At 43.8% G+C, this 24485-nt stretch overlaps 2 protein-coding genes across 8 annotated transcripts; one reads left to right on the top strand and one right to left on the bottom strand.

The window, feature by feature from the left end:
* Positions 1 to 3085: 3085 nt before the first annotated feature.
* Positions 3086 to 10654, bottom strand: LOC133905445 (uncharacterized). 3 transcript variants are annotated; one of them, XM_062347221.1, is made up of 2 exons: positions 9526 to 10654; positions 3086 to 5362 (listed from the first exon to the last, which is right to left on the bottom strand). In XM_062347221.1, the coding sequence occupies exon 1, from the start codon at positions 10517 to 10519 to the stop codon at positions 9551 to 9553; it is 969 nt and encodes a 322-aa protein (XP_062203205.1). In that variant the 5' UTR covers positions 10520 to 10654; the 3' UTR covers positions 3086 to 5362; positions 9526 to 9550. The 3 variants fall into 3 exon arrangements, with proteins under 3 accessions (XP_062203205.1, XP_062203206.1, XP_062203207.1); XM_062347222.1 differs by lacking the exon at positions 3086 to 5362 and adding an exon at positions 6494 to 6510; XM_062347223.1 differs by lacking the exon at positions 3086 to 5362 and adding an exon at positions 8123 to 8140.
* A 6451-nt stretch (positions 10655 to 17105) lies between these two features.
* Positions 17106 to 21894, top strand: LOC133905321 (pentatricopeptide repeat-containing protein At1g18485-like). 5 transcript variants are annotated; one of them, XM_062347090.1, is made up of 5 exons: positions 17106 to 19839; positions 20124 to 20181; positions 20270 to 20438; positions 20542 to 20628; positions 21357 to 21894. In XM_062347090.1, exon 1 carries the CDS (start codon positions 17144 to 17146, stop codon positions 19487 to 19489), a length of 2346 nt encoding a protein of 781 aa, XP_062203074.1. In that variant the 5' UTR covers positions 17106 to 17143; the 3' UTR covers positions 19490 to 19839; positions 20124 to 20181; positions 20270 to 20438; positions 20542 to 20628; positions 21357 to 21894. The 5 variants fall into 5 exon arrangements, with proteins under 5 accessions (XP_062203074.1, XP_062203073.1, XP_062203070.1 ...); XM_062347089.1 differs by having other exon boundaries at positions 20245 to 20438; XM_062347086.1 differs by having other exon boundaries at positions 20087 to 20181.
* The last annotated feature ends 2591 nt before the right edge of the window (positions 21895 to 24485 follow it).

The raw sequence follows: 24485 nt of genomic DNA, 5'->3' as shown, positions 1-24485 counted from the left end.
TATTGTTTGAAGATGAGACAGACGAGTCATCTGATGCGGAGTCAGACCTAGCACACAGAAGAGATCCAACTCCTCCACGGTCGCCACCAGTGCCACCGTCACCAGGAAGAGATCCAACTCCTCCACTGTCGCCACCACTGCCACCGTCACCGAGAAGAGAGCTGACTCCTCCCTCACGCAAGTCGCCAACAAGAGAGTCAACTCCTCCCCCTCCAAAGTCAGCAACAGTACCACCAAGGGAGCCAACACCTCCCCCTTCGAAGTCAGCACCAGTGCCTCCAAGAGAGCCGACTCCTCCTCCTTCGAAGTCAGCAACAGTGCCACCAAAATTGCCAACTCCTCCTCCGAAGTTGACAACACGCTCTCAGTCTAAGAAGGTGGCAGCACCTGAGAAGTTGCCTTATGAAAGAACTACAGAGGAAAACAGAGCGATAGTGAACGCCGAAGTCAAAAAATTATTTAAAAAGCGAGAGCCTAAGAAGAAAAAACCACTCACTGCAGAAACGAAAAAGTTTCTCTTGACGCTGAGAAAACCTACTACGGCTAAGCGTCAATCAGACTACGAGCATATCAAAGGAAAGAAATCCTTAAGGTAGGCTTCTATCGACCAGGTACGGGAAGAACAACAACTAGAAAGATTCCTTAAGGATGCCAATATGACAAGAGAGCAATTTTTTAACGAGTCCGTGGCACCCAAAGCAGCCGAGAGATGGCAATTTAAGCTGGGCAAACTGTTGTCGCGCCGAACAAGTGGGCCAAACTGACATATCAACTTCAGAAATTTCATGCGTGGTACATGAATGAGTCGAAAGAGGGTAGGAAAAGTTTCGAGGTCAGAGTCAAGGAACAAGATCTCCACGGGGACGATAGTATTTTTATATTCTTTAAGAAAATATATCGACTGTACCAGCATGATGCCCCCGACGTGTCTATCTTGAGTTGTTGGATTCTGTAAGTGTAGTATATGTATAATTCACAATACATATTTCTGTACCATTGTATTGAATCTCTTAACTTATTCTTTGTGTAGAATGGAGGTACAAAGATGCAGGAAGGAGTGCATCATTCATGTGGGATTCATCGACCCACATCTTGTCAACCCGACAATGATGAAATCTGCCGACCTAAAAAAAAACCGAGGAGTATGTATTGAAATGTCTTCTGGAGCTACAATTGAAGAAATACATACTTTTACCCTACCACTAGGGGTACGTGTTTCTACTCTTTTTGAGCAATACATCGTTAGAAATTAGGGCCAACTAACATATGCTGACCTATGTGCAGTTTTCATTGGATCCTCCTTATCATCCAGTCAGATATTAGCAAGATCTTTATTTTCGACTTACAAAATAATCCGAAAGAAACCTACCAACCCGTCATTGACTTGCTACAAAGGTAAAAACCGACCATTTCGTTACTACTCTTGTAATATTTGATTTGATTGATCTAAGTCTACTTACGGTAATAATCACACACATACAGAGTGTACCCGCGATACACCAAGAAGAGCGTTAGATACAAGCCATACACAAAAGAATGGACAGTCCGATATGGTTTTCCTTGTAGGAAGCAGGGTCCAGGCAATAATTTATGTGGTTTTTATGTAATAGAATTCATGCACAGCTTCAACAGAGAGGATTCGATCCTGCCAGAAGATCCTGAGGTAGGCGGTATACATGTTGATGACTAATTTTCAGGTTTGATACACTAAAATCATATGTATTGATTTCTTCAATTCTTGAAATTGCAGATCCTCGAGCTGTCCAAAGAACATCTCATGCCTCATGAAATCAACGCACTTCAAGAACAACTTGTCGGGTTCATCAATGACGAAATCATCAATCCAACCGGCGAGTTCCATGAAATTAGATCGTCTTTCTCGTTACCTTCAACCCATAAGAAAGGGCAGAGTTCAGACCCATCAGTTCACAAGAAATCTTAAACTCTATAAGATTATTGTAATGAAACTTGATATGTATGCAGTGTATATATATATTGTGATGGGACTTGATGTTTTATAAATAAAATTTATATGTGCTTGTGTATATATGCTGTGATGAAACTTGATATGTATGCGTGTCTATTGCCAGCAACGTCTAAAATTTGAAAATAGCACGGTACTGGCGGCAACCACCACGTTTTAAAAAAAAGACAGGAAACACCTATCAGTATCGGTTGGTAACAAACAATCAGTGCCGGTCGGCACTGATAGGTGCACTATCAGTGCCAGTGTCGGTTCTCATCTCGAACCGACACTGATAGTGATTTTCAGTGTCAATTCCATACTCGGCACTGATAGTCACTAACTATCAGTGCCGATTAATCAATACCGATTCAGAAACCGACACTGATCACATTTTTTAAACCACACTGATCACCTATTCAGTAGTGTCAATAACGCCACAAGTTTGTGGTGATTTTTGATAATAAACTATGCCTAGGAAACCAGCTTGAAGACATTTCTGTACTGCAGGTTGGGTTAGCAATCTAATTCCGTACTTTGTGCTATCTATGTGCAATTAGCATCAGTACCTCATGGAGAATCGAAATCACTGCATACATACAACTATATGCGCAGACAACGCGATACGAAATTCGAGTTCTTCTGTATCCATTGCCACCACCAGGGGCCAAGGCGTGGTGTACAAATGTAAACTGTTTTTGAATTCCTCAGCTAGCTAACCTATAGAGTATAGAGCACGATATGGTTTTCCGGTTTGGGTTGGGTTAGGATGGACGGCTCAAGCGCTAGGTGACCTTACAGCACAACTGCTGTTTGGTTCGAATCTGGTAGCTGCCGATAGATGCCACCTTCATGCTATAACTTGATCAGATTCATGTTTAGATGATCTCTTAAGTGAAAACAGAATAAAAATTGATCACTGAATTTCTTTTTGAAATTTTCTATACCAATCCCCCAGCAATTTTTAAAATTTTATAAAAATTAGTAGTTCCACCATACCTAGATAGATTTTGTTTAGGAAGACTGTTGTCCTCAAATAAGAGTTCTTCTGTAATTCTGTTTAAAAAAAAAAGAAAAGAAGAAAAGAAAAGAAGAAGACTGTCACAACTGTCCTTGTGTGCATTATATGTGCAATTAGCATCAGTACCTCATGAAGAGTCGAAATCACAGCAATATACATACAACTTTATGCGCGGACAACGCGATACAAAATCAGAGTTCTTCTGTATCCATTGCCACCACTTCAGGCGTGGTGTGTAAATGTAAGCTGTTTTCGCTTTCCTCAGCTAGAGACTATAGATCACGATACGGTTTTCCAGTTTGAGTTGGGTTATAGGATAGACGGACAGCTCAAGCTAGCGATAGCGGACCTTACAGCACACCTACTGTTCGGTTCGAATCTGATAGCTGCCGATCGATGCATGCGTGGGGACACTTCCTTCATGGCTCAAAAGTCACTTGTTCGCATCCTTTGCTGACAAAAAAGATTTAATGGTGACCATCAACTCTTATCGATAGACGTTTAACGGCAATACTGTGTCATGCTATAGTGCACTCATCACTGCGATTAAACATTAAAGCACATGTTCACATCAGCGTGGTGGAGCACCGCACACTAAACAAATGAAGCAGGGCCCAAGAATGTGACGGTAAGATAAAAGAGGGCGACTAGCCACGGCATGCCCTGAGGTGTCATGACCGTGGAAGGCGTCAAACGCAAGAGGAAGCGCAACGTCAGGCGTGCGAAGGAACGACGCCAGCTGCGAGCCAAGGCGTAAAGATGAAATACTCTTTACTCTGTTTACCGTTCGACAATAGAAGGCTCTGTTTCCGTTTTGTAATCGGCCGGGAGGTCATCCTGTTGAATACTGGAACCAATGTAATAAATAGCAGATAGCGGGTGGTAGTGGATTGGTGTCGGGTATGGATTGCGGATAGCGGGTAATTTTGTGGACGCTAAGTTACAATAGCGGAATTTTAAAAATACTCACAATTTTGAGGCGGGCGGGGAGCAGCCGTGGCACATGCTGCGGTTGAGCAAACAGGGGCCGAGGCATAGCCAAGCAGCTGGGGGACGACTGGTCGGGGCACAATCGAGCAGCCGGAGCACAGGCGATGCCGTGGAGGTCAGGCCGGGGCGGCGACGGTGACGGCGGCAGGGGCAGGATGGCGCTGATAGGCCGTAGGTGGCGGTTGGGGCCCGGGGCAAGGGCGATGGCGACGTTGACTGGTGTGAGGCGTAGGCCAAGCGTGGTCCGGGGCCTAGGCGTCTGGCGAGTGGCAGCTGGAGTGAAGGTTGAGCAAGGGAGTTGAGTTGGCCTGCTAGGTTTTGCAACGTAATGTAACGGTCCGCTAAGTGTTATTGTAGCCTGCAATTGCAACCCGCTCGTTACATTTAGCCTGCTACCTTGACATGGTATAGTGGCATAGATCCGCTACCCCAATAGTGGCCACTACGAATGCTATTTGTTACCTTGACTGGAACTCGCCTGTGTATGAGGCATTGCTGAAGTAAATTCGGAAACGGCAGCAAGGACAATTTGTCCTCGTTGAACAACTCCTTCCCCAAGGCTTCTTCCTTTTTCCTCGGGTCCCTTCTTCTCTATCTGAATCTCAGCGAGGTCTGTAACATAAGGTCCCACTAATCATGATGTAAATATCAGACAGAAGCATCAGAAACTAAGACCTCGATTGGAAGATTTGCTAGTGGAGGAGACCCTCCGATGAACTAACGGAAGGACACATGCTCGAGTAAGGCATGTGTATTCTCCAAGACAGCCGAGTGGGCAGTGCCAATGGGGTTAAGTTCTTGTTATCTTGCCAATCCCGATCGTAGATCCGGGTGGCGGAAAGCTACGGTGCACGGGGAGGTGTCTAAGGGCTTGTTGCAGGCTTTTGCGGCGAACGATGATCGTGGCTAGGGGTGGTGGCAATGCAAGCGTGAGGAAAACATATACCAGCATGCAGGAGAGGCCATGACTGACCACCGGCGGTAAGAGGAGAGGGCCGACGACGTTACCAGGAGACGGTGACTCTGGCACTGTTGACGGCTGCATCCAGTGATCGTTCACCTAGCATGTATACACGATGTCATGGAAGAGGTAGAGGCAATGAGATGACCGGCCTCCTTCGATGCATCCGTTGGCCAGGTGATCACCATCCAATGCGCAGCTGGGCGGGACACCAGCTGGTTTTCCCGACGCCATGGTGGCGTTGCAGTGACACTGCTAGGTCCGCGTATTCTCTGCGAAACCTGCTTGGTTCCTCATCCTCACGTTGTGCTTAGCCTTGGCTGACGCATCTGGTGTTGGACCATCCGTGACGCCGTCGAGGGATATAGTCGTCTTGATCAGCAACCTGCGCACAGGTCAGCAGCAAATGCATCCTGCTCTGCGAAACCTGTGGATTGTTGCAAACTGGGATTGTGAGGGACAGGAGGAACAATGCAGTCATTGATACTGCGACATCAAACACGCAAAAATAGGATGATGTGGCGCCTATGCGGCACACTACGGTAGCTGATTAAGCCATCTAAGACTAGTTCAAATGCAAACACAGATCAGCAGAGTGAAGCACATCTATGACGCAAAGAGCATTTTTTTTCTTCCTCCAGTAACATAAGACTACGGATGAACCTGTACAATGAATGCTGTATGTATACTTAGTCCCAGCACTTTGTCATGTTACTTTTTCTTGACATTACTTATGCCAGCCCAGCATTTGCAGAGTAAAAATGCTTCAGAGCGGACACCAGTTTATGCCCAGCCTACGTTTGCAAATAATTTCTACACAAACGCTGGGAATAACAAATAACCAAATATTAAGTTTCATTGTGATGGATAAAACGAATCAGCTCATCGCAGATCATAGGTAGACTCTCAAAATGAATAATCACAAGCCACATCCTATGTGGTGGTGTTAGATAATCATTGTTTCACACACGTCTAAATAGATAACTCCCAAAAAGTCCAACGCAGAACAAGTGTTCTTTGTGCAGATAACCCCCAAAATGATCGGTAATCATGTTATAGTCATTAGCAAGAAAAAAGGAGAAATGTCTGTCTACTAATATAATAGATTCCCTTCTACTTAATTTTCTCACCTTCATTGCCTTGACAACCAGAGGTTGATCAAAAGAAAGGTCACTTGTCCCATACACAAGAGCCACAACACAACAATTTCAACTAAGATATATAATAGATGGTTCAGTCTAAGTCATGCAAACTTGTGTCAAGCGCCTACCAGAATACCATTAGTTAAACTTGTTTATAATTCTGCACCAAGACAATGGCGACACATTTCCAAAATGAACTGGCAAATGAGGGTTTGGGATTATATTTCGTAACCTTGTCAAAGTAATAAAGTATAACTGAACCCTAACTGCAACACACAGCATCAATGTTACACGGACACACGAGTCCAAGCAATCGTTGCCAAGCAGCGCCAGGTTGGTTAGGTTAGGGCAGGCGACAACGGCATCCCTCACCGCGGCATACTGCGGCAACACTCCGACCACCTCTAGCACGCGAAGCCGCTCCATCCGCCCGCTGAATATTCACCATTGACTAGTTACTTGTTTTTTAATATAAACTTGAATGTATTTTTAATTTTAAAAATTCAAATATATACACACATATATGTATAACGAATCCCCGAGTCCTATTTTTAGAATTTGCCGAATCAGACACCCAAACCCAAGTTAGACTCCGACAACCACACTCAAGTCAGACTCCGACGTGTCATGTAACACTGCAGCATCACTTGTCCCATGTCACAAATACGATTGGATCAACAGACTACGACTGAAGACCCTAACACACACCAATGCATAGGAGCACAGCCACCACGCGAGGTCCAGTAACACAGGAACCTGATCAGGGAGCTATGAAGGCCATTGCAGGTGGCCTGGCAGTGTCACGAGCCTAATAGGGCCTAGTAGGTAGCCTGATACAGCTGCAAGAGACGCAAGCCACCAGGCAAGGTCCAGCAATGCGTCGCGTATGGGGTGGCAGACAAACCGTCACAAGAGCACCATCAGTTACGGTGCACACTTTGCTCATCACGTGATTCCGACTTCCTCTGTTTCTGCCATCAACAACGTACGGTTCAAGTTCTACTAGTGCTCCTACCCACAAGGAATTCAACAAAAGCCAACTGACAAATAATGCAGGAGCATTGTGTCAAAAATATTTGGTTCTGAAGAGTGAATTAGCGTCATTCATGCTTAATTAGTTCTGGAGAGTACATTAGCGACATTCGTACCTGGTTAATGCTACAAAGTGCAAATTTTAATCACATTTTCAACAATACAGTGTGCTCCAATGGCATTTCCATTTTTTTTTTAAAAAAAAGCACCTATTATCATGTCCTGATATTCACAAGCTACACATCTTTTGGTTTCCTCAAAATTTCTCTACACATCATGCTAATAAACACAATTATGTTTTATTCCATATTGCTTGTTCTTTTCTTCTTTTCCTTTCAGTGTGCTAAGTATATTAATCCATCAAAAGAATTGTTTTGTGATTCACAGAAAGAATTAACTTCTCCAATAAAGTCTCCAGGTTAGTAACACAATATTCATCATTTAAGATATGGTGATTGGACAGTAAATGGAGCCTCTTGTGCTGTTTGTTCTCTTCTACAGGCTACTTATGTAATAATAAAATATGGATAAAATTCTCACATGCCGCTGCACAATTTTCCAATTCTGGATTCCCCATATGTCATTGACACAGGCGATGGAAATCTAGGATTGAGAAATTTTGCAATGGCATATAAGGAGTCCTCAATTCAGAGCAGTTGTATCTACAAACAGTACCAGCATTTTGTTCTATGACATAACACAGTACGAAACATGTAAAAGGGCAGTGTGGTGCCTATGCTATGCACACTGTAGTTGCCTTCTCCAGGTGAGAACAATTGGTAAAAAAAAATGTTATGATAAATTATAGAAGTTAAAAGCCAATACTGGATTTTCAAGACAGTCACCACAGATAAGCAAAGGGAACCTAGAAACCAAAAGAAGAAAAGATCATCCTTCTTCCTCAACATCATAGATAACTCTATATATGTTGTAACTGAGGTGCACACAGAGTCTGAGGTTTTTGAGTTTTAGTCCCTCAAAATAATTCAGAGCTATACATCTCAGCATTTGCAATACATAATACTGGAGACCTGCTTTACAAACATTAAAGGGAGTCAGTATTTATGATATAATTTATTAATTCCTTGGTAATGCTAAGGATGCCAGTAAGCATTTCTCCAGTGAAGGAAGATTGCCGTTGCAGTGAAGAATAAGGTAGTAAGCACAACAAAATAGAGGAAATATATCCTCTGAAAAAGAAACGTGTCTGCCACTAGCAACGTTCATCCTCAGACTACCTTTGCATTGCATATCAACAACTGGCTAATGAAACGGAACCTGTAAGTCCACCCAACATTTCTTCATGTGCAAGGTAAATTTATCATAATTAGATACTTTTGATAGGTCTGACACTATCAATATTCAACAATATTATTTGTTTCAACAGTGTAGTATCTGAATAAGACAGTTTCCAACAGAGGGCAACTGAATTCTAAAGATTATTTGAAGCAATGCAAAGTTGCTAACTCAAAGTCTTTCAATAGATAGGACCAGTGTTCGTGTAGACGGTCATCTAGCGATGACTAGACGGTAGTCGAGGGGTTGGTGCCGGGTTTACGGGGTAGTCACACCTCTAGACAGGTAGACCGTCTAGACAGTCAACTATGATCACAGACGGTCTGGTTGGCGGCGCTAGACAATTCCTAGACATAGCTAGTCAGCCGTCCCGGAGATGCAGCATCTTGGTGCGGCCGCACAGGAGGAAAAGTTTCAGCCGTGCCCATCTGCACAAAGGCTTTAGGGTTTGGCCTTTGGGATACAAAGGCCCCAAACCATTCCCCATCCATCATTTCTCAGTCTCTCCTCTCATCCACTGTCTCCAATCACCGCCGGTTGCAGTCGTCCCCGTGCCTTCGCCGTCACCCATCAGGTCCATGTCCCCTCCACTCCGTAACTCTTCACCGCCCACAGTCCGTCGGATATGTGTTCTGATCCACTGCTTGTCTCTTCCTCTGTCACGGATTCCTCTGCAGCTCCTCCATATATCTATTTGTTTGCATCTCACTTGAAAATATCGTACCGCACTCAGGAACATATAGCTATGTGTTTGCTTATTTGCTGCTGCAGTACAAAAACATCTAGACCGTATGTCTACGTCTAGTGTCTAGGTGAACATTGGATCGGTCAAACCATTTTATCATCTTAGATGTAATCTTATGCTGCCACTGTTGTATCTAATATACCACTAAGTCTACACAATTATCAGTTTATCATTCAATCCGACTGACTAACCGAGATAATAGCGTACATTTGACAAATCCTTTTCTACTTCCAGGACAAAACCAAGGGCACGGTTGTCTGAATCCATTAGTATAGTATATTACCATTCGCACACTTATGTACAGAATAACAGCGATGTGTACACGGTCATACAGGGTCAAAAACTCAAAACTGTTTTTCGAATGTGCAGACTCACCGCTGCTTGCTGACAAGGTAACCAATCACGGCCAAATCGTGACCACGGAGATGACATGCCGATCCTTGCCCTCGTCGAATGGCAGGAAAACATACATGTCGGCGAACTCGTTGTAGATCTCACCGGCGAGGTCCCCGTGCAGCGCGCGGCAGTGCATGTACAGCATCACGTTGGCCACCATCCCATACAGCATCATCACAGCCAGCAGTGCGGTGCCGACCACCGCCTTCACCACCACGGGCGCCATCCCAGCCCACCCAGCGGCAGCATCGTAGGTCTCGGCGGCCACCCCGCCAAACCCCCAGAGCGTGACACCGATACCCGCGGCAAAGACCAGAAACGCGGAGAGCGCGGCGAGGGGCGCGCCCGAGAGCAGCCGACAGCTCCGGCGGAGCGGAGAGAGCCCCGCGGTGGATTCCACCACAGCGGCGGCGCCGGCGAGGGACCAGAAGGGGGCTAGGAGGAGGACGCCGAGAACAGCGAGGCCCGTGCCGAGCTGGGCGGGGAGAGGGAGGAGGGGGAGGAGCAGGAGAGGGGAAGCCGGGAGGGCCGTGAGGAGGAGGCGGAGGAGTGACGCCGGCACGGAGAGGAGGGAGGCGAGGAGCCTGACGGGGCGGCCGAAGAAGCCGGCGTGCGCGCTGGCTGCGGCGGCGGCGAAGGCGGCGAGGTAGAGGAGCGCGGCGGCGAGGGCGAGGAGCGGGAGGGGCGCGGGCAGGGGGATCGGCCGCGGATCCAGCAGGGAACGGAGGGAGACGGATGGGGCAGCGTGGGGGGAGGAGGAGGCGGCGAGGAGGAGCGGCGAGGGGAGGGAGAGTAGGAGGAGTGCGAGCGGGAGGAGGAGGAGCGAGGAGAGCGCGAGGAAGTGGCGTGAGTGCGCGGCGACGAGGCGGCGGGTGGCGGAGGCTGCGCCGGCGAGGAGGTCTGGCCAGGGGAGGGTGGAGGGGGACGGATCCGGTGAGCGAGGGGCGGGGAGCGGCGGCGGCGGCGAGTCCATGGGGTGGAGTGGGGAGGCGGAGGTGGCGTGTACGGAACGCACGAGTGGGAATGTGGGGATAGATGATGGAGGAGGGGCGTAAGGCCCCGTCGGCAGCTCCACATTGTACTGCGGGACACAATGCCTATCACAGCCGTATGTCTGTTTTGAGATTCGGAACTGTTCATCGCAGCCTGTAAATGTCGTCCGCAACGCTTAATCGGCTGCTGAGGGCAGAAGTGTTATTTCGCGTGCTGAGCTAGGTATTTGTGCTGTCTGCGTTCTTCTTGTTCCTTTTCTTTCCAAAACAGGTGACGATGTTGATGGACATCGATTGCGGTTGTTGTGATTAGTGACGGCGACAGTGCTGATTAGTCACCACGGCTGGCTACGACCGTTCTGATCTACGATAGGCAGGCCGGCGACGGTCGAACGGCAAAGGCGGTTCCTTCGCTTTTGTTGAGTGACGGTCGGCGGTGGTGAAGCTCATCTATGGTTGTTACGGTATTGATGACGTTGGAGATTTGTGAAGACGGATCTGTTAATCTTACCTGATAATTTCGTGCATATTTGTTGCGTAGGTTAGCTCATCTTTAGCGGTGACGGCGTCGACAGTTCTGACCTAGTAAAAATGTTCTCCTTTTGTTGATCGAAGGTTTGTGAAGGCGCATCTGCTCATTTCATCATATGATTTCTTGCTCATATGAGGCGTAGATTATATTCTTTCTACATATCAGCAGCTTGTGTGTAGGATTCCTTACTCATATGTGATGTAGGTTATGTTCTTGTTCGTACCCATCTGTGCGTAAGATTTTAATTCCTTGATGACATTTCTTCCTTATTTTTTGGCCCGCCAAGCTTTCTATCAAACCTGCATACACGCTCCACGTCTAGTTTCTTAGTTAGAAAGAATATTTGGAGGTCAAGTAAAATTGTGTATATGTTTGGATTGATTAAATTTGTAAAATATGTAAAATTATGTATTTGTTTCTTAAAAGAATACTCTTGTCATGCATATATTCTGTTTTCTTCATTTCATATTTAAGCAAATGTTAAAGTCAATTGAGTGCACCATCCACTATCTAGTTTTGATCCCCAAGCGTGAGCACATGCAAAAATAGTTGTTTCCGAGAAAAGAATACTATAGTGATTGTCATTGATTTGTTTTTTTATGATAAATAATGTGTCACTGTTTGCCAATTTTAGTTGTTCCCAGAAAACCCTGGATTTTTCTTACTACACTATTTTCATACTTATTAAAGTATCATTACCCTAATACATCTTAACCACAATATTAAAATCTTCGAACGGGACATTCAATGTAGGTCGTTAGCATGCATTTATGGTCCTAAGGTATGGTTTAGTAACTTGAGTTAATAAATATATTGGTGCTATTAGCGTGTTCCTAATCTAAAAATTTTAACCAGAGACAGAGAAACTAGTTCAGAAAGAGTCCATTCTACATTGCTCTGTTCTTATTCATATGTGGTATTGGTTTTGTTCTTGTTCTTGTTCATTTTTGCACATAATTAGTTCTTGTTTAAATATTTGCTTTTATTCCGTGATGTTTCCAACAACCATCTAGGTTATGTTCTTGTTTAAATCTTGTGCTAATCTATTAAAAATCTAGTATTTGATTAATCAAGTACTAGCACCTATCTATACAGTAATCACTCTTATGTAATCTAAATATTTATCTTGTCCATACATTATATTAATATCTGAGTTTTTGAATCCTCTTATGGACTCAGAGCAAACCTCCTCGCAACCAATCTCTTGCTCCTCATCAATAGAATTGAGAGCACATTTCATATCTGTAACATCTAATCAATTAAAAATATGTGCAAACTTAAGAAACTGATCTTCATATAAATGTATAGACATAAACTCATAATTATGAAAATTATTCATCTTCCTTGAGTCAGATGAAAGAACAATTGGGAACCAAGACATTCATTGCATGCATAAGGAATCCTGGTACATATTCAAGAGTTCTGGTACATATTCTTTTTGGTGATTACCAAAGGAATCCTAAACTTACAAAATGCAGTTGTGTTCAACATTGCATTTTAATTGGCTACATCTATTTGCTAAACTATTTTAAAGAAAACAATAACATCCATTTTGTATGGTTGACCACAGATCTAACATTTACAATTTTGTGTCCAAGATCTGTCCAAGATCTCAATGGATGCTTCTAATTTTCAATCGATGTTCATGACCTCAATGTATGTTTCAATTGAAGCTAAAATGTACGAAGATAGAATGTTTGTTTGAAGCAAAGATATGCAGTAAGATGTGCCGAAAATTATTTACCTTTCCTAAGGAGGCGGCTCTGGAGCTCTGTTAGCTGCAGTGCATGATTGGCAGTGACAGACTTGGACCACAGGACGCAGCTTCACCAGTGCATTCGCTGGTACTTCCTGTGGGCATCGCCGGCTCTAAATCACAGAGGCGGCACAGTGAGGTAGAAGATGTAACGCTGGAGTACTCTTCCAACTCAGGAGGCGACAATACCTGGGATGGGTATGAATTGGGTCAAAGGGGGGCAGTGTGCTCGTCGAGCATGCGTAGCCCAGGTGACGGAGGCAGATATGTGTGGAGAGGAGGAGCAACAGTGTTCCGGTGTTCTGGGCCGACAAGGAGGAAAAACTGCCCATGATTTCAACTAAGTTGGAGGGGAGGAAGAGTACGCCTAGTACATTTACATATCTGCCATTTTCTGCATTTTCTTTGGTTTTCTCCAAGATTCATGCGGTGAAATGTACGGACAACCTAGATAACCATTGTATGCACAACATATTGCGGAAATGTCCCTTCGTGGGCTATGGATGAGTGCTAGCCGTTGGAAAATCTGACCAAAGAAAGAATACAGGATCAATGCTACTAAGTGTATATAAAGTGTGATTGGTTGCGTGACCAATCATACAACCATTGCTCGCCCCGTGAAGCTTTGTTTTCTTTGTTGGCTAAACATGTGTGTTAGGAGAGAGAACAGAACTAGCAACAGAAATAAACCATGTTGTCTTCATCGAAACAACCACACAACTTGGCCAATTTTAACCTTGTTATGGTAGTTCATTAGATTACACTTAGCCACTCGTAATGCCTTATTTATTAGGTGATGTCTAAAAAAAGATATTAAGAAATAAGCTTTCAATACGTCCATGTGTTACTTGTTTCTTGAAATCTCTCTCGACAATTAATTATCTCATGATCGTCTAGATTGTTAAAAAGCTAGTTTCTTTCATAAGAAACAAATCTATTCTCTCTCCTCTTTAAATTACTTGCCACATCAACTTTTTATCTAGCTAGACATCTAATTAATGTGTAAAAAACTAACACCGGAAGATGCCTTAAGAACTTTACGATTTACCTATTTCTTGTCAGACTTGTTATAACTTTTTCCTTCTCCTTAACCTCAATTTCAGTTGCAGCAAACAAGATGTTAGCGGCCACAAAAGGAGCAATAAACTTTTCAACAAGCTTTTTAGCCATCCAAGTGGATCTCACCATTTTCATATTACCATATATACTTCCGTCTCTCTTTCACTTGCTTAGTTGCTTTTAGTGCTTGAAGAGTAAATTCAGCTTTTACTGTTCAACAAATAAATATAGACTAATAAAAAGAATTTTCATCAATGAAAAAATATAGATAAGCAAAGGCTAGGAAACTAAAATAGTGCATTTGGCTAGAATTTGGCGAAAGGTAGGGGTGTAATTGGATCAAATTGATGGATATCGCCGATCCTATAGCATATCTCACATTTTTTTATTGGAGTCAGAGCCAGACACGGATGGTCTCATATGCAGATATAGATGCGGATAGTCTCGGTTACGAATACGATCGAATATGCAACGAGTCAGATGCAGATAATTTCGGTCATGAGTAAAAGCAACAACTATATATATTACATATATTATTATTGTTCGATTATTCCACATGTCGAAAACTCAACGACACTAGAGGTCCAACAAGGAAATTAGCAATATATTCCTATAGAAGGAATTATGTTAAAGCAAAACCAGAGAAGTTATGAGTATCTAATATGTTGGCTAAAGCTTCTATTAATTACTTGGATATATTAACAATTTTAAATGAAAAGGTACCAACTAGAAACTTGTAGATCCCATCTAGAACTACAATTTTCATATAAAGATCGTCTTTATTTGACCTCGTATGAGAAAGTTACAACTTCCAGAAGATAGGCTCAAATACTCTTGGGATATATCCGATTTTATTCTCGAATATCTGATATCCAATGGATACTTACCTCCCTACATCTGCATCCGGTATTCGATACAATTATACGACTTTGACCCTGATATCTGATAAAATTATCGAATATCCAATTTTTTGCTTTAAAATACTATCCAAATCCTTTCGGGCGGATAGACGGGCGGGAAATATCCTACCTATTTTCACCCCTAGTGAAAGGTAATTCCATCCAAGATTCAGCGAGAACACAAAAACAAAAGAATGTATCTTACCACTTCCACCAATGCCACCTTGTTGCTGCCTTTGTCTGAACCATCTGCCCCGATCGTCGAGCGTGTGTTGACCATCATACTAGAGTCTCTGTTGGGACACCTTTTTTCTAAGGGATTTTTAGATTTATGTCATTATAAATATCACGATTTTAAAATATACCACTACAATTTTGGTATTTTAAAATATACCACTACACTTTCGGTATTTCTAATAAAATTGAATCAATGCCATTATCTTAGTCTCCAAGCACATTTCATAATGGCATTGATCCAATTTTAGGAGATTTGTAATGGTATGATCCAATTTCGAGAGATTCGTAATGGTATGATCTAATTTTAAGAGATTTATAATAATAAGGATCTAATTTTATGAGATTTATAATGACATCTTTTCAAATACTGAAAGTGTAATGACATATTTCAAAACCGTGATATTTATAATTGCATAAATCTGAAAAACTTTTTTCTAAGGAGCATTTCCGATAAGTTTGTTGTCCTCGAAAAATCCTGTAAGAAGAATCCATTAGCTGGAGAAGCTGGCCCTTTGGCAACCCTAGTTTTGTTTTTGGAGATTATCTGTCTTGAGTGTATAATGACCAATATCCCTCTGAACAGAATGAACACTTAGTTTAATTGCTGAATAAATGTTGATGTCATTACTTTCATTAATCTTTTACATTTTAGTGGAATTTTTCTAGTATTAATAATTTCGTATATAAGTGTAAAGTATGACAATAGAAAAGTTTATTACATTGGACATACTCTGAAGAAGAATCTATAACATTGGCAAAACCACAACTACTTCAGCCATCACTGAACTCTCCAAAGACCAACTCCAAGCATCACACATGAGCAAACTGCACAAGCTTCAATACATACCTGAAAAGAAAAATGCCATGCATTTGGTGCAAACTGAATCATTACTTAGTAAAGGAGTATACAAATTCAGTTAAGTTCTCTGAAAAAAATCTTTACTAGATCTATGAACAAATTTGAATGAACCTTAAACAAATAATTAGGATCTCATAAGGAGAGTGTCGTTTGTGGATAATTATTTCCAAACTTCAGTGGCTCTATTTAACATATGCACGGGTGTTCGGCCGCTTCTGCATCGCAGGTGTAACGAGGAGGGGTCTCCTAAAATGGTGTTCGTGAGAAGCGGGGGAAGCATGCCGTTTGAGGCCTCGGTTCAATTTTTTTTACCAAAAGTTGTCCCAAGGGGCCTAGATTTTTTGTTTGCATGAGCCATCTCTCTATGCCCTACCTCAGATTTGGCGCACCATTGTAGATCTACACGTAAATGTGGTCAATGACGAGCTTAGGTATTGATGGGTGAGTGCGTATGGTCTAGTGTATTTTCCTAGCGATGAAATAAAGCGTTAAGGGGAGGTGGGAGTCTCATAAAAAATGAGAGAGCATAAGGGAATAGAGGTTGGGCACGCTGAAGACCACAGGGAGTAGTGTAAGTGCAGAGAGGAATTGCACAACCACTATATCTCGTGCGAACGAAGGAGAAGTCTGATAAAATAGGGGTCATAAGGAAGGGAAGATGTTGGTACATTATCATTTTTATATAGTTTCACTTATTTTTTCTGAAAAAAGACAAACTTTTATGGACCAATCAAATTAATGTCACCTATCTTCTCATCAACATTCACTTTTCAGAACCACAAGCACATGAGCGCTAAGACCTCTATTGTACTCGACAGTAGCACGGAGCGTACACCATCACCTTGGCAACACTAGTTCTCTACAAACCCAAATTTCCATTCTTCTCTAATCACCCTGTCGTTGCTGCCACAGCCCACATGCACATGACGACTCCACCCATCCATGCAACAAATACCATAACTACTCTTTGCTTTTCGATCTCCATTGTCTTATCACTGGCCAACAACACCTTTGTTATCTCCGGATTCTCACAGCATCGTCTTCCTTATTAGACATCCTTAGATTCATGTAATCTACGAACGACACTAAATTCAATTTCTATTTTTATTTTGGAGTACCAATTATTTTTGTATTTTTTGATGACGTGGCTAAATAACACGTCTTATTTTCTGATGAATAAGAGAAAAAGAATGCGAATGATTACAGGACTCACCGCGTAATTAGCCACAACTCGCGTTTTCCTTTCCACCTGCAAACAATTTCATGCAGCAGCGCGCTCCCGCCACCGTCTTCACGGCCGCGTCCCTCCACGAGCACGTCCTCCGCCTCCACCAATGCGGCGGCGGCCACCTCCTCCTCCACCGCGCCCACGCGGCCGCCCTCGTATCCGGCGCCCTCTCCGCGTCCCTCCCCCTCGCGGGTGCCCTGCTCCTATCCTACTCCGCGCTCGCCGACATCCCCTCGGCGCGCCTCGTCCTCCGTTGCCACCCGCTCCGCCTCCGCTCTGCCTTCCTCTGGAACTCTCTCTCCCGCGCGCTCTCCTCCGCCGCCTTCCCTGCCGAGGCCCTGCAAGTCTACAACCGCATGGTCCGCTCTGGCGTGCGCCCAGACGACCGCACCTTCCCCTTCGCCCTCCACGCCGCCGCCGCCGCAGCAGCAGCAGCAGAGGCCCACTACGCCAAGGGCCTCGAGCTCCATGCGGCTGCTCTCCGGCGCGGCCACCTTGCGGACGTCTTCGCCGGAAACACGCTCGTTGCGTTCTACGCAGCCTGCGGCCGCGCGAGCGACGCGCGCAGGGTGTTTGATGAAATGCCCGCGCGGGACGTCGTCTCGTGGAACTCTCTCGTCTCGGCATTTTTGGCAAGCGGGATATTGGATGACGCGAAGAGGGTAGTGGTGGGGATGATGCGGAGCGGGGTTCCGGTAAATGTGGCGAGTTTGGTGTCGGTGGTGCCTGCCTGTGGTGTGGAGCGGGAGGAGGGGTTTGGGTTGGGTGTCCATGGGTTGGCGTTGAAAGCTGGACTTGACTCTGTGGTGAATCTCGGGAATGCATTGGTTGATATGTACGGGAAATTTGGAGACTTGGAGGCATCAATGCGAGTGTTTAACGGAACACTGGAGATGAATGAGGTTTCTTGGAATTCTGCAATAGGTTGCTTTGTTCATGCAGGGCTTTATGAAGATGTGCTGGAACTGTTTAGGGCAATGCCAGAGTGTGGAGTCATGCCAGGGTCTATAACGCTGTCAAGTTTGCTGCCTGCTTTGGTTGATCTTGGTTATTTTCATTTGGGGAAGGAGGTGCACGGGTATAGTATAAAGAGAGCGATGGAATCAGATATTTTCATTGCCAACTCACTAATGGATATGTATGCCAAATTTGGTTGTTTGGAGAAAGCGTCTGCTGTCTTTGAAAAAATTGAGGCACGCAATGTGGTCTCCTGGAATGCAATGATTGCAAATCTTGTGCAAAACGGAGCTGAGACTGAGGCGTTCAGGCTTGTCATTGAAATGCAAAAGAATGGCGAATGCCCAAATTCATTCACACTTGTGAATCTGCTTCCAGCCTGTGCAAGGATGGCCTCTATAAAGATGGGGAAGCAGATCCATGCATGGTCAATCCGTAGAAGATTAATATCTGATTTGTTCGTATCAAATGCTTTGATTGATGTGTATGCCAAGTGTGGGCATCTGAGCTTGGCAAGAATTATTTTTGACAGGTCAGAGAAAGACGACGTATCATACAACACTTTGATTTTGGGTTACTCGCAGAGTCCATGTTGTTTTGAATCTCTGCATCTCTTTGAGCAGATGAGGTCTTCCGGAGTTGAGTATGATGCTGTTTCCTTCATGGGTTGTCTGTCTGCATGTGCTAATTTATCTGCATTTAAGCAAGGCAAAGAGATTCATGGTGTTTTAGTGAGGAGATTGTTAAGTACTCACCCATTTCTGGCTAATTCACTGCTGGACTTGTACACTAAAGGTGGAATGCTTGATACTGCCTCAAAGATCTTCAGTAGGATTACAGGAAAGGATGTTGCTTCATGGAACACTATGATCTTGGGATATGGGATGCATGGCCAAATTGATGTTGCATTTGAATTGTTTGATTTGATGAAGGATGATGGTATCGACTATGATCATGTATCTTACATTGCAGTGTTGTCAGCATGTAGCCATGGTGGGCTTGTAGAGAGAGGTAAGAAGTACTTCAGTCAAATGCTTGCCCAAAATATTAAACCGCAACAGATGCACTATGCTTGCATGGTAGATCTTCTTGGGCGTGCTGGACAACTGACTGAATCTGCTGAAATAATCAGAAACATGCCTTTTCATGCTAATTCTGATGTTTGGGGAGCATTACTTGGGGCTTGCCGTATACATGGACACATTGAATTAGCACGATGGGCAGCAGAGCATTTGTTTGAGTTGAAGCCAGAGCACTCAGGCTACTACACTCTACTGATGAACATGTATTCTGAGGCGGGGATGTGGAGTGAAGCAAATGAGATCAGAACACTAATGAAATCAAGGAAGGTACAGAAAAATCCTGCCTCTAGCTGGGTACAGAGTGGCAACAAGCTACAAGCTTTTCTTGTTGGGGATGGATAATGATGGTGCTGAGATAATTCGAATTGAGTGACAGTGCACTGTAATGTGGCATGGTGCACTGGTATGGTGGCAGGAAATCTTTCACCAGGAATTAACTGGATACAGAAAACACCATGTGCAACATTTTTGTGACTGTAATAACAAAATCTAGCAATATTGCAGATTAGGGATTGGCAGTCACTTGCAGAAGATCATAATTCACTTAGCTGTCAATGACTGCAACTAAGAAAACATACTGCTTGGCATGAAAGGAATTACGTTAGAATCTCTGGATATTATTGATGCTATCGAGTTAATTACATATCTATGCTCATGTGTTCTCACCAAGAAACAGAAGTGGTGGACTGATGGTAAGCATATACTGCTCTGTTGCTATGCTCTGTTAAATGGTAAAATTGATCTTAGTGGATGATGGTGTCAAGTACCATATGAGCTTGTATTTGATTTTAGAGGAACTACAGTAGGCCCCATCTATTTTGACTTGTCTCTTAGAAAACTTTAGTGATGCTAGTAGTTTGCTTGCTGAAGTTTTCGGTGATTTTGTTTCTCTGGCCTGATCATAAGTTCCTTTGCGTGAATTTTTTTCATACAAATTAGATAATTCATAAAGTCATGATGCCTGCCTTGTCTGAAGGCAATATAAGCAAGAGGAAGAACAACGTTTGAATTCCATAGAGGAGAAGAAACCACAGGTGCAAGTTCATCTCTTCATATTTCAGTTGATATTCAGAAAGGTGATACATATCTCGTCACAGGCATTGATGGATAAAAATAAGCTAGACCCTACAGGACAACAAATTAACATAGAGAAAGAAAATGCCAGGAGGGAAGAAGCGACAAGACAAGCTTTTGATCCTGAGTCATGAGATATTTTTCATGTTGACTGAACTGTTGATGCACAGGAAGCTCTTTTGGGCACCCTGCTTGAGAAATGGAGGAAATCACAAATGTATGTGCGTCTCGTGTGATTTTAGGTTTCTCAGGATGTCATTAGTTCTTAGCAGTTATTTTCTGTTCTTAATTGATGATGGTGATGGCATTTACTCAAGCAGGAAACTTGTCAAGACTTGAGCTGAAGCGTTGCCTGTACAAGATGATGTGGCAGGAAGAGGAAAGCATCTGCACCATTACAAAATGATGTGAGTGCAGGCTTATGACATTTGTCCTCAGATTTTATGAATATGTTCATAAATATATATCCCAGGACTCTAATAGCTAAGTTATGTGGATGATGTGCTTTTCATAGTACTTGCACACATGATCGTCTTGTCCAACAGTAGTCATTGCGCTTACTGAAAAAAAATATTGCTTCTGGAATAACTCTAAGGAGGGTTATACGCTGCCCGCTTACTGTCTGGTTTCCACATGTACCAGGGTTGGTTTTCTAGCTGTAGATTAGTTTTAACATGGTTTTGCGAACCAAGTACTCTAACATGGTTCACAAACCATGAAATCATATGTAAAAGGTTATTACGTTGTGAGCACTTTATGCTGTAGATTCCTTCCTTAGTAAGAGCAAGAGCACTAGGTTAATGTTCGTCGCTTAATATTGCTTGAATTGTTTGGACCTGAAACCTGATAATGCTCTTCTTAAATCTGATCAACAACTTATATAGCTCTAGAATTTTACAACATCCACTGGTGGCTACCTGTTTTTCAGTAATTTTACAATTGATTGATGCACAGAATAAACTATACAGCTGAATGCTGATACGTTTTAACCGATGACTACCAGTAAATAGTTAATCCTCAATATAACTCTCAATGTAATACCCTGTTGGGGGGGGGGGGGGGTACCATATTGGCCCCCACTCGTTGACTTAGACTATATCAGCCAATCCCTTTTTGTTTTCCCTATGGTCTGTAGAGATCAGGCCGAAGGACGGACAACGAAGGATTGGAGGTTCGAGGATACAAGTGATAATCTCTCCCGAAGGGTGCACATGAAAAAGGGAATGCCAAAGGGCGGAAGTGGAGCAAAGCTCGAAAGTGAGGACCAAAGGACGAAGGGATGCGATGAAGCCTAGATGACGAAAGGTAGAACGATACCCTGAGGATGAAGGGGTGCGACACAAGGACCTTCGGTAAGAGAACGAAGACCTACCCTAAGAGTAGCCTACGGGTTAACAAGAATCTAGCAGGAAGATGACCAAAGAGAATCCGCCAGTAGCCCCAAAGGGGGACCTGATGCAGGCCCCTGGGACACGTGTCATGTTCGGTTAGGATAGTGCTCTGCAAATGTACATTGACAGTAATACCTAGAATATCTTAGAATATTTTCTAGTGTTAAAAGAAATATTCTTGTAGATAAAGGATACAAATGTTATAATGATCATGACAGTTGAGGTGTATGACTATAAATAACCCTATCTAGCCGTTATAATAATAAGACAGAACAATTATTAGTTTCTAGTGTTAAAAGAAATATTCTTGTAGATAAAGGATACAAATGTTATAATGATCATGACAGTTGAGGTGTATGACTATAAATAACCCTATCTAGCCGTTATAATAATAAGACAGAACAATTATTACACTGATTGTTACGAGTCTACTATTCACTGCGTTACGATAAATATCCCAACATGCCCCTTCGGCCAACATTCACATATGATACAAGTGTAGTCCAGCAAAGCTGAGCTCTTCCAGCGAGCCATCTCCCTGTTCATACTTTTCCAATGTGTATTTATGCATGTAGCTGTCCCCCATTACTCAATGAATTTATTTCTTATATACTTCCTCCGATTACAAATATAGGTTGTTTCAAACTTATATACAAGGATTAAGAAAGTAGATCAAATGACTTTATTACCCTTTATTTATTCTGTATTGGTAAAGATAACTCATTCATTTGTGAGAGTGGTAACATTTATTAAACAAGGGCAAGATGGGAATAAAAGAGAAAAAATGCATAGAAGTTCGAGAATAACTTATATTTAGAAAATAGTTGAGAAAACTAAAACAACCTATATTTGTAACCAGAGGGAGTAATTTGCAAAGTCCGTTGTAGTGTCATGGACAAGGTGGGTCCGAGCTCACATGCCAGCGAGACAAAAAGTGGCATGTAACGGATGGGACAACCATTCGCTGGCATATAAGGAATTTAAATATGTACGTTCAGTTACCTGCAATAAAGGAATTTAAATATGTACGTTCAGTTACCTGCAATAATTAGCAAATTGTAACTAAGTTTTGCTTAATCCTCGTTCATCCAGAATACTCCGTTGGATTTGCTGGCAATGTTTTGATGCCACGGCATTGCTCAAACACACCCAGAACATACGTGTATAGAGGTCAGCAGGACCACATTCCGGTGAGGTATGTGTGAACACCTCGTTTGTTTCTGGCCGCTCGATTGAGTGTAGGTGCTCATCTTCTTGCTGCTTCTGGAACGGAACATCAAGAAAGGTTTCGGAAAGCTGAAGCTAGAGCTCGTGGTGATCAGGACCGGACAATTTGAACATGATAAACCAAAGCCTAGTGCCTTAGAAAGGCGACAAATTCATCTCAGACGTAGGGCTAGGGCTGGAAATGAGCTCAGCCGGTGGTCCAGCTCGTGAAAGTTCGGTGGAATAATGGCTCGACTCAGCTCAGTTTGCAAAGCAAGCTAAAATGCTAGCTCGGCCCGGTTGCTGACTCTAGCCAGCTCTCGAGCTTGCCCCCTCCCTTCCCCTCTGCTCTCGCTCCCTCCCCTCCCTTTTTCCTTTGGCATGTGCCATACACAGAGAGGATCATTGCATAGAGCAGAGAGCCACCGTCAGATCCAACATGCCACCACCTGATTTCGACGTGCTGCCACCAGATCCATCAAGCTCGAGCGGAAGGAAGCAAGGAAGGAGTGCGCACGATGTTTCCCCAACCGGATTCTGTCGGATTTTGTTCGAATCAAGCCTGACAACATCTTCTTCTCTGGCTCTGGCTACTTGCTCTGCCCCTTCACCAACGAGCCACCACGTCTTAGCCTCCTTTTCCGTTCTGGACTCACGGTGAGCCTCACGGGGTCACCCTCCTTTTGTGCGCTCGTTCCCCCTATTGGCATGCCGCTGGCCCGATCTTCCCCAACAACCAAGTGCCGTCATGCCGCCCCTATCACGTCGGCCATGCTCTGGCTGAGCTTACCATCTGGCAACCACCGCCATAGGTTCCTCGTGTCATGCTGGCGGTCATGTTGTTCTTTGTCGGTCGGATCTCGTCGCCATCCGCTGTTGGAGATCCACACCACCGCCTGCACGTGCGGGCGATGACGGTCGGCACAACATGGGGCAATGACCTCCATGGCGCGAGCGACGACAGCCTGCATGACGCGGACAACAGCAACCTCCACGGCGTGGGTGACGGCGGCCTGCACGATACGAGCTATGGCAGTGTGGTGTACTGGCGTGGGGTTGGGGATGAGGAGTGGGGACTAGGGAGTAGGGACGGGGGAGGGAGACGATGACTTAGAAGACCTAGGCAAGGGTATAGGCTCGTTTGGCTCGTGAGCTAGCTCGGTTTGACTCGATTCAAAAACAAGCCAGCAAGATGGTTCGGGCTCGACTCATTTGGATAACAAACCGTGCTAAGCCTTCATGAGTCCGAGCTAGTTCGTGAGTCTCGAGCTTTTTATTCAGCCCTATGTAGGGCATGATTCGCCCTCAAACCAAGAATATATGCGAGTTTGTAGGTGTAATTCTGATTCACTAAAAAGTAGTGTAAAATGGATTTGTAAATAAGCGTGTGCACTGCACTTTTAAACTTACAAATATGTGTGTATGGTAACTTACAATTGATGCAATTTGTAAGTACATGACTGCCTTGCAAATATAATCTAAGTTGTACTTGCATCTGAATCACTTGTAAGTACAAGTTCATTAATGCACACATGCAAATCGGATAGACGCACATAGAAGTTGCAAGTGAATTTGTAGTGTACTATAAGCGAGTCACTATACGTATAACTGTTCGACAGATTCGTTGTATGTACAACAACGTCTAGCAGATAGAATTGTCTAAACTA

Source organism: Phragmites australis, chromosome 22 (assembly GCF_958298935.1).
Source record: "Phragmites australis chromosome 22, lpPhrAust1.1, whole genome shotgun sequence".
NCBI classification, from domain to species: domain Eukaryota; kingdom Viridiplantae; phylum Streptophyta; class Magnoliopsida; order Poales; family Poaceae; genus Phragmites; species Phragmites australis.
This window is presented reverse-complemented; position numbering and strand designations above follow the sequence as displayed.

Coding starts and splice junctions, on each gene's coding strand:
- LOC133905445 (XM_062347221.1), bottom strand. CDS start 10,519: ATGGACTCGCCGCCGCCGCCGCTCCCCGCCCCTCGCTCACCGGATCCG.
- LOC133905321 (XM_062347090.1), top strand. CDS start 17,144: ATGCAGCAGCGCGCTCCCGCCACCGTCTTCACGGCCGCGTCCCTCCAC.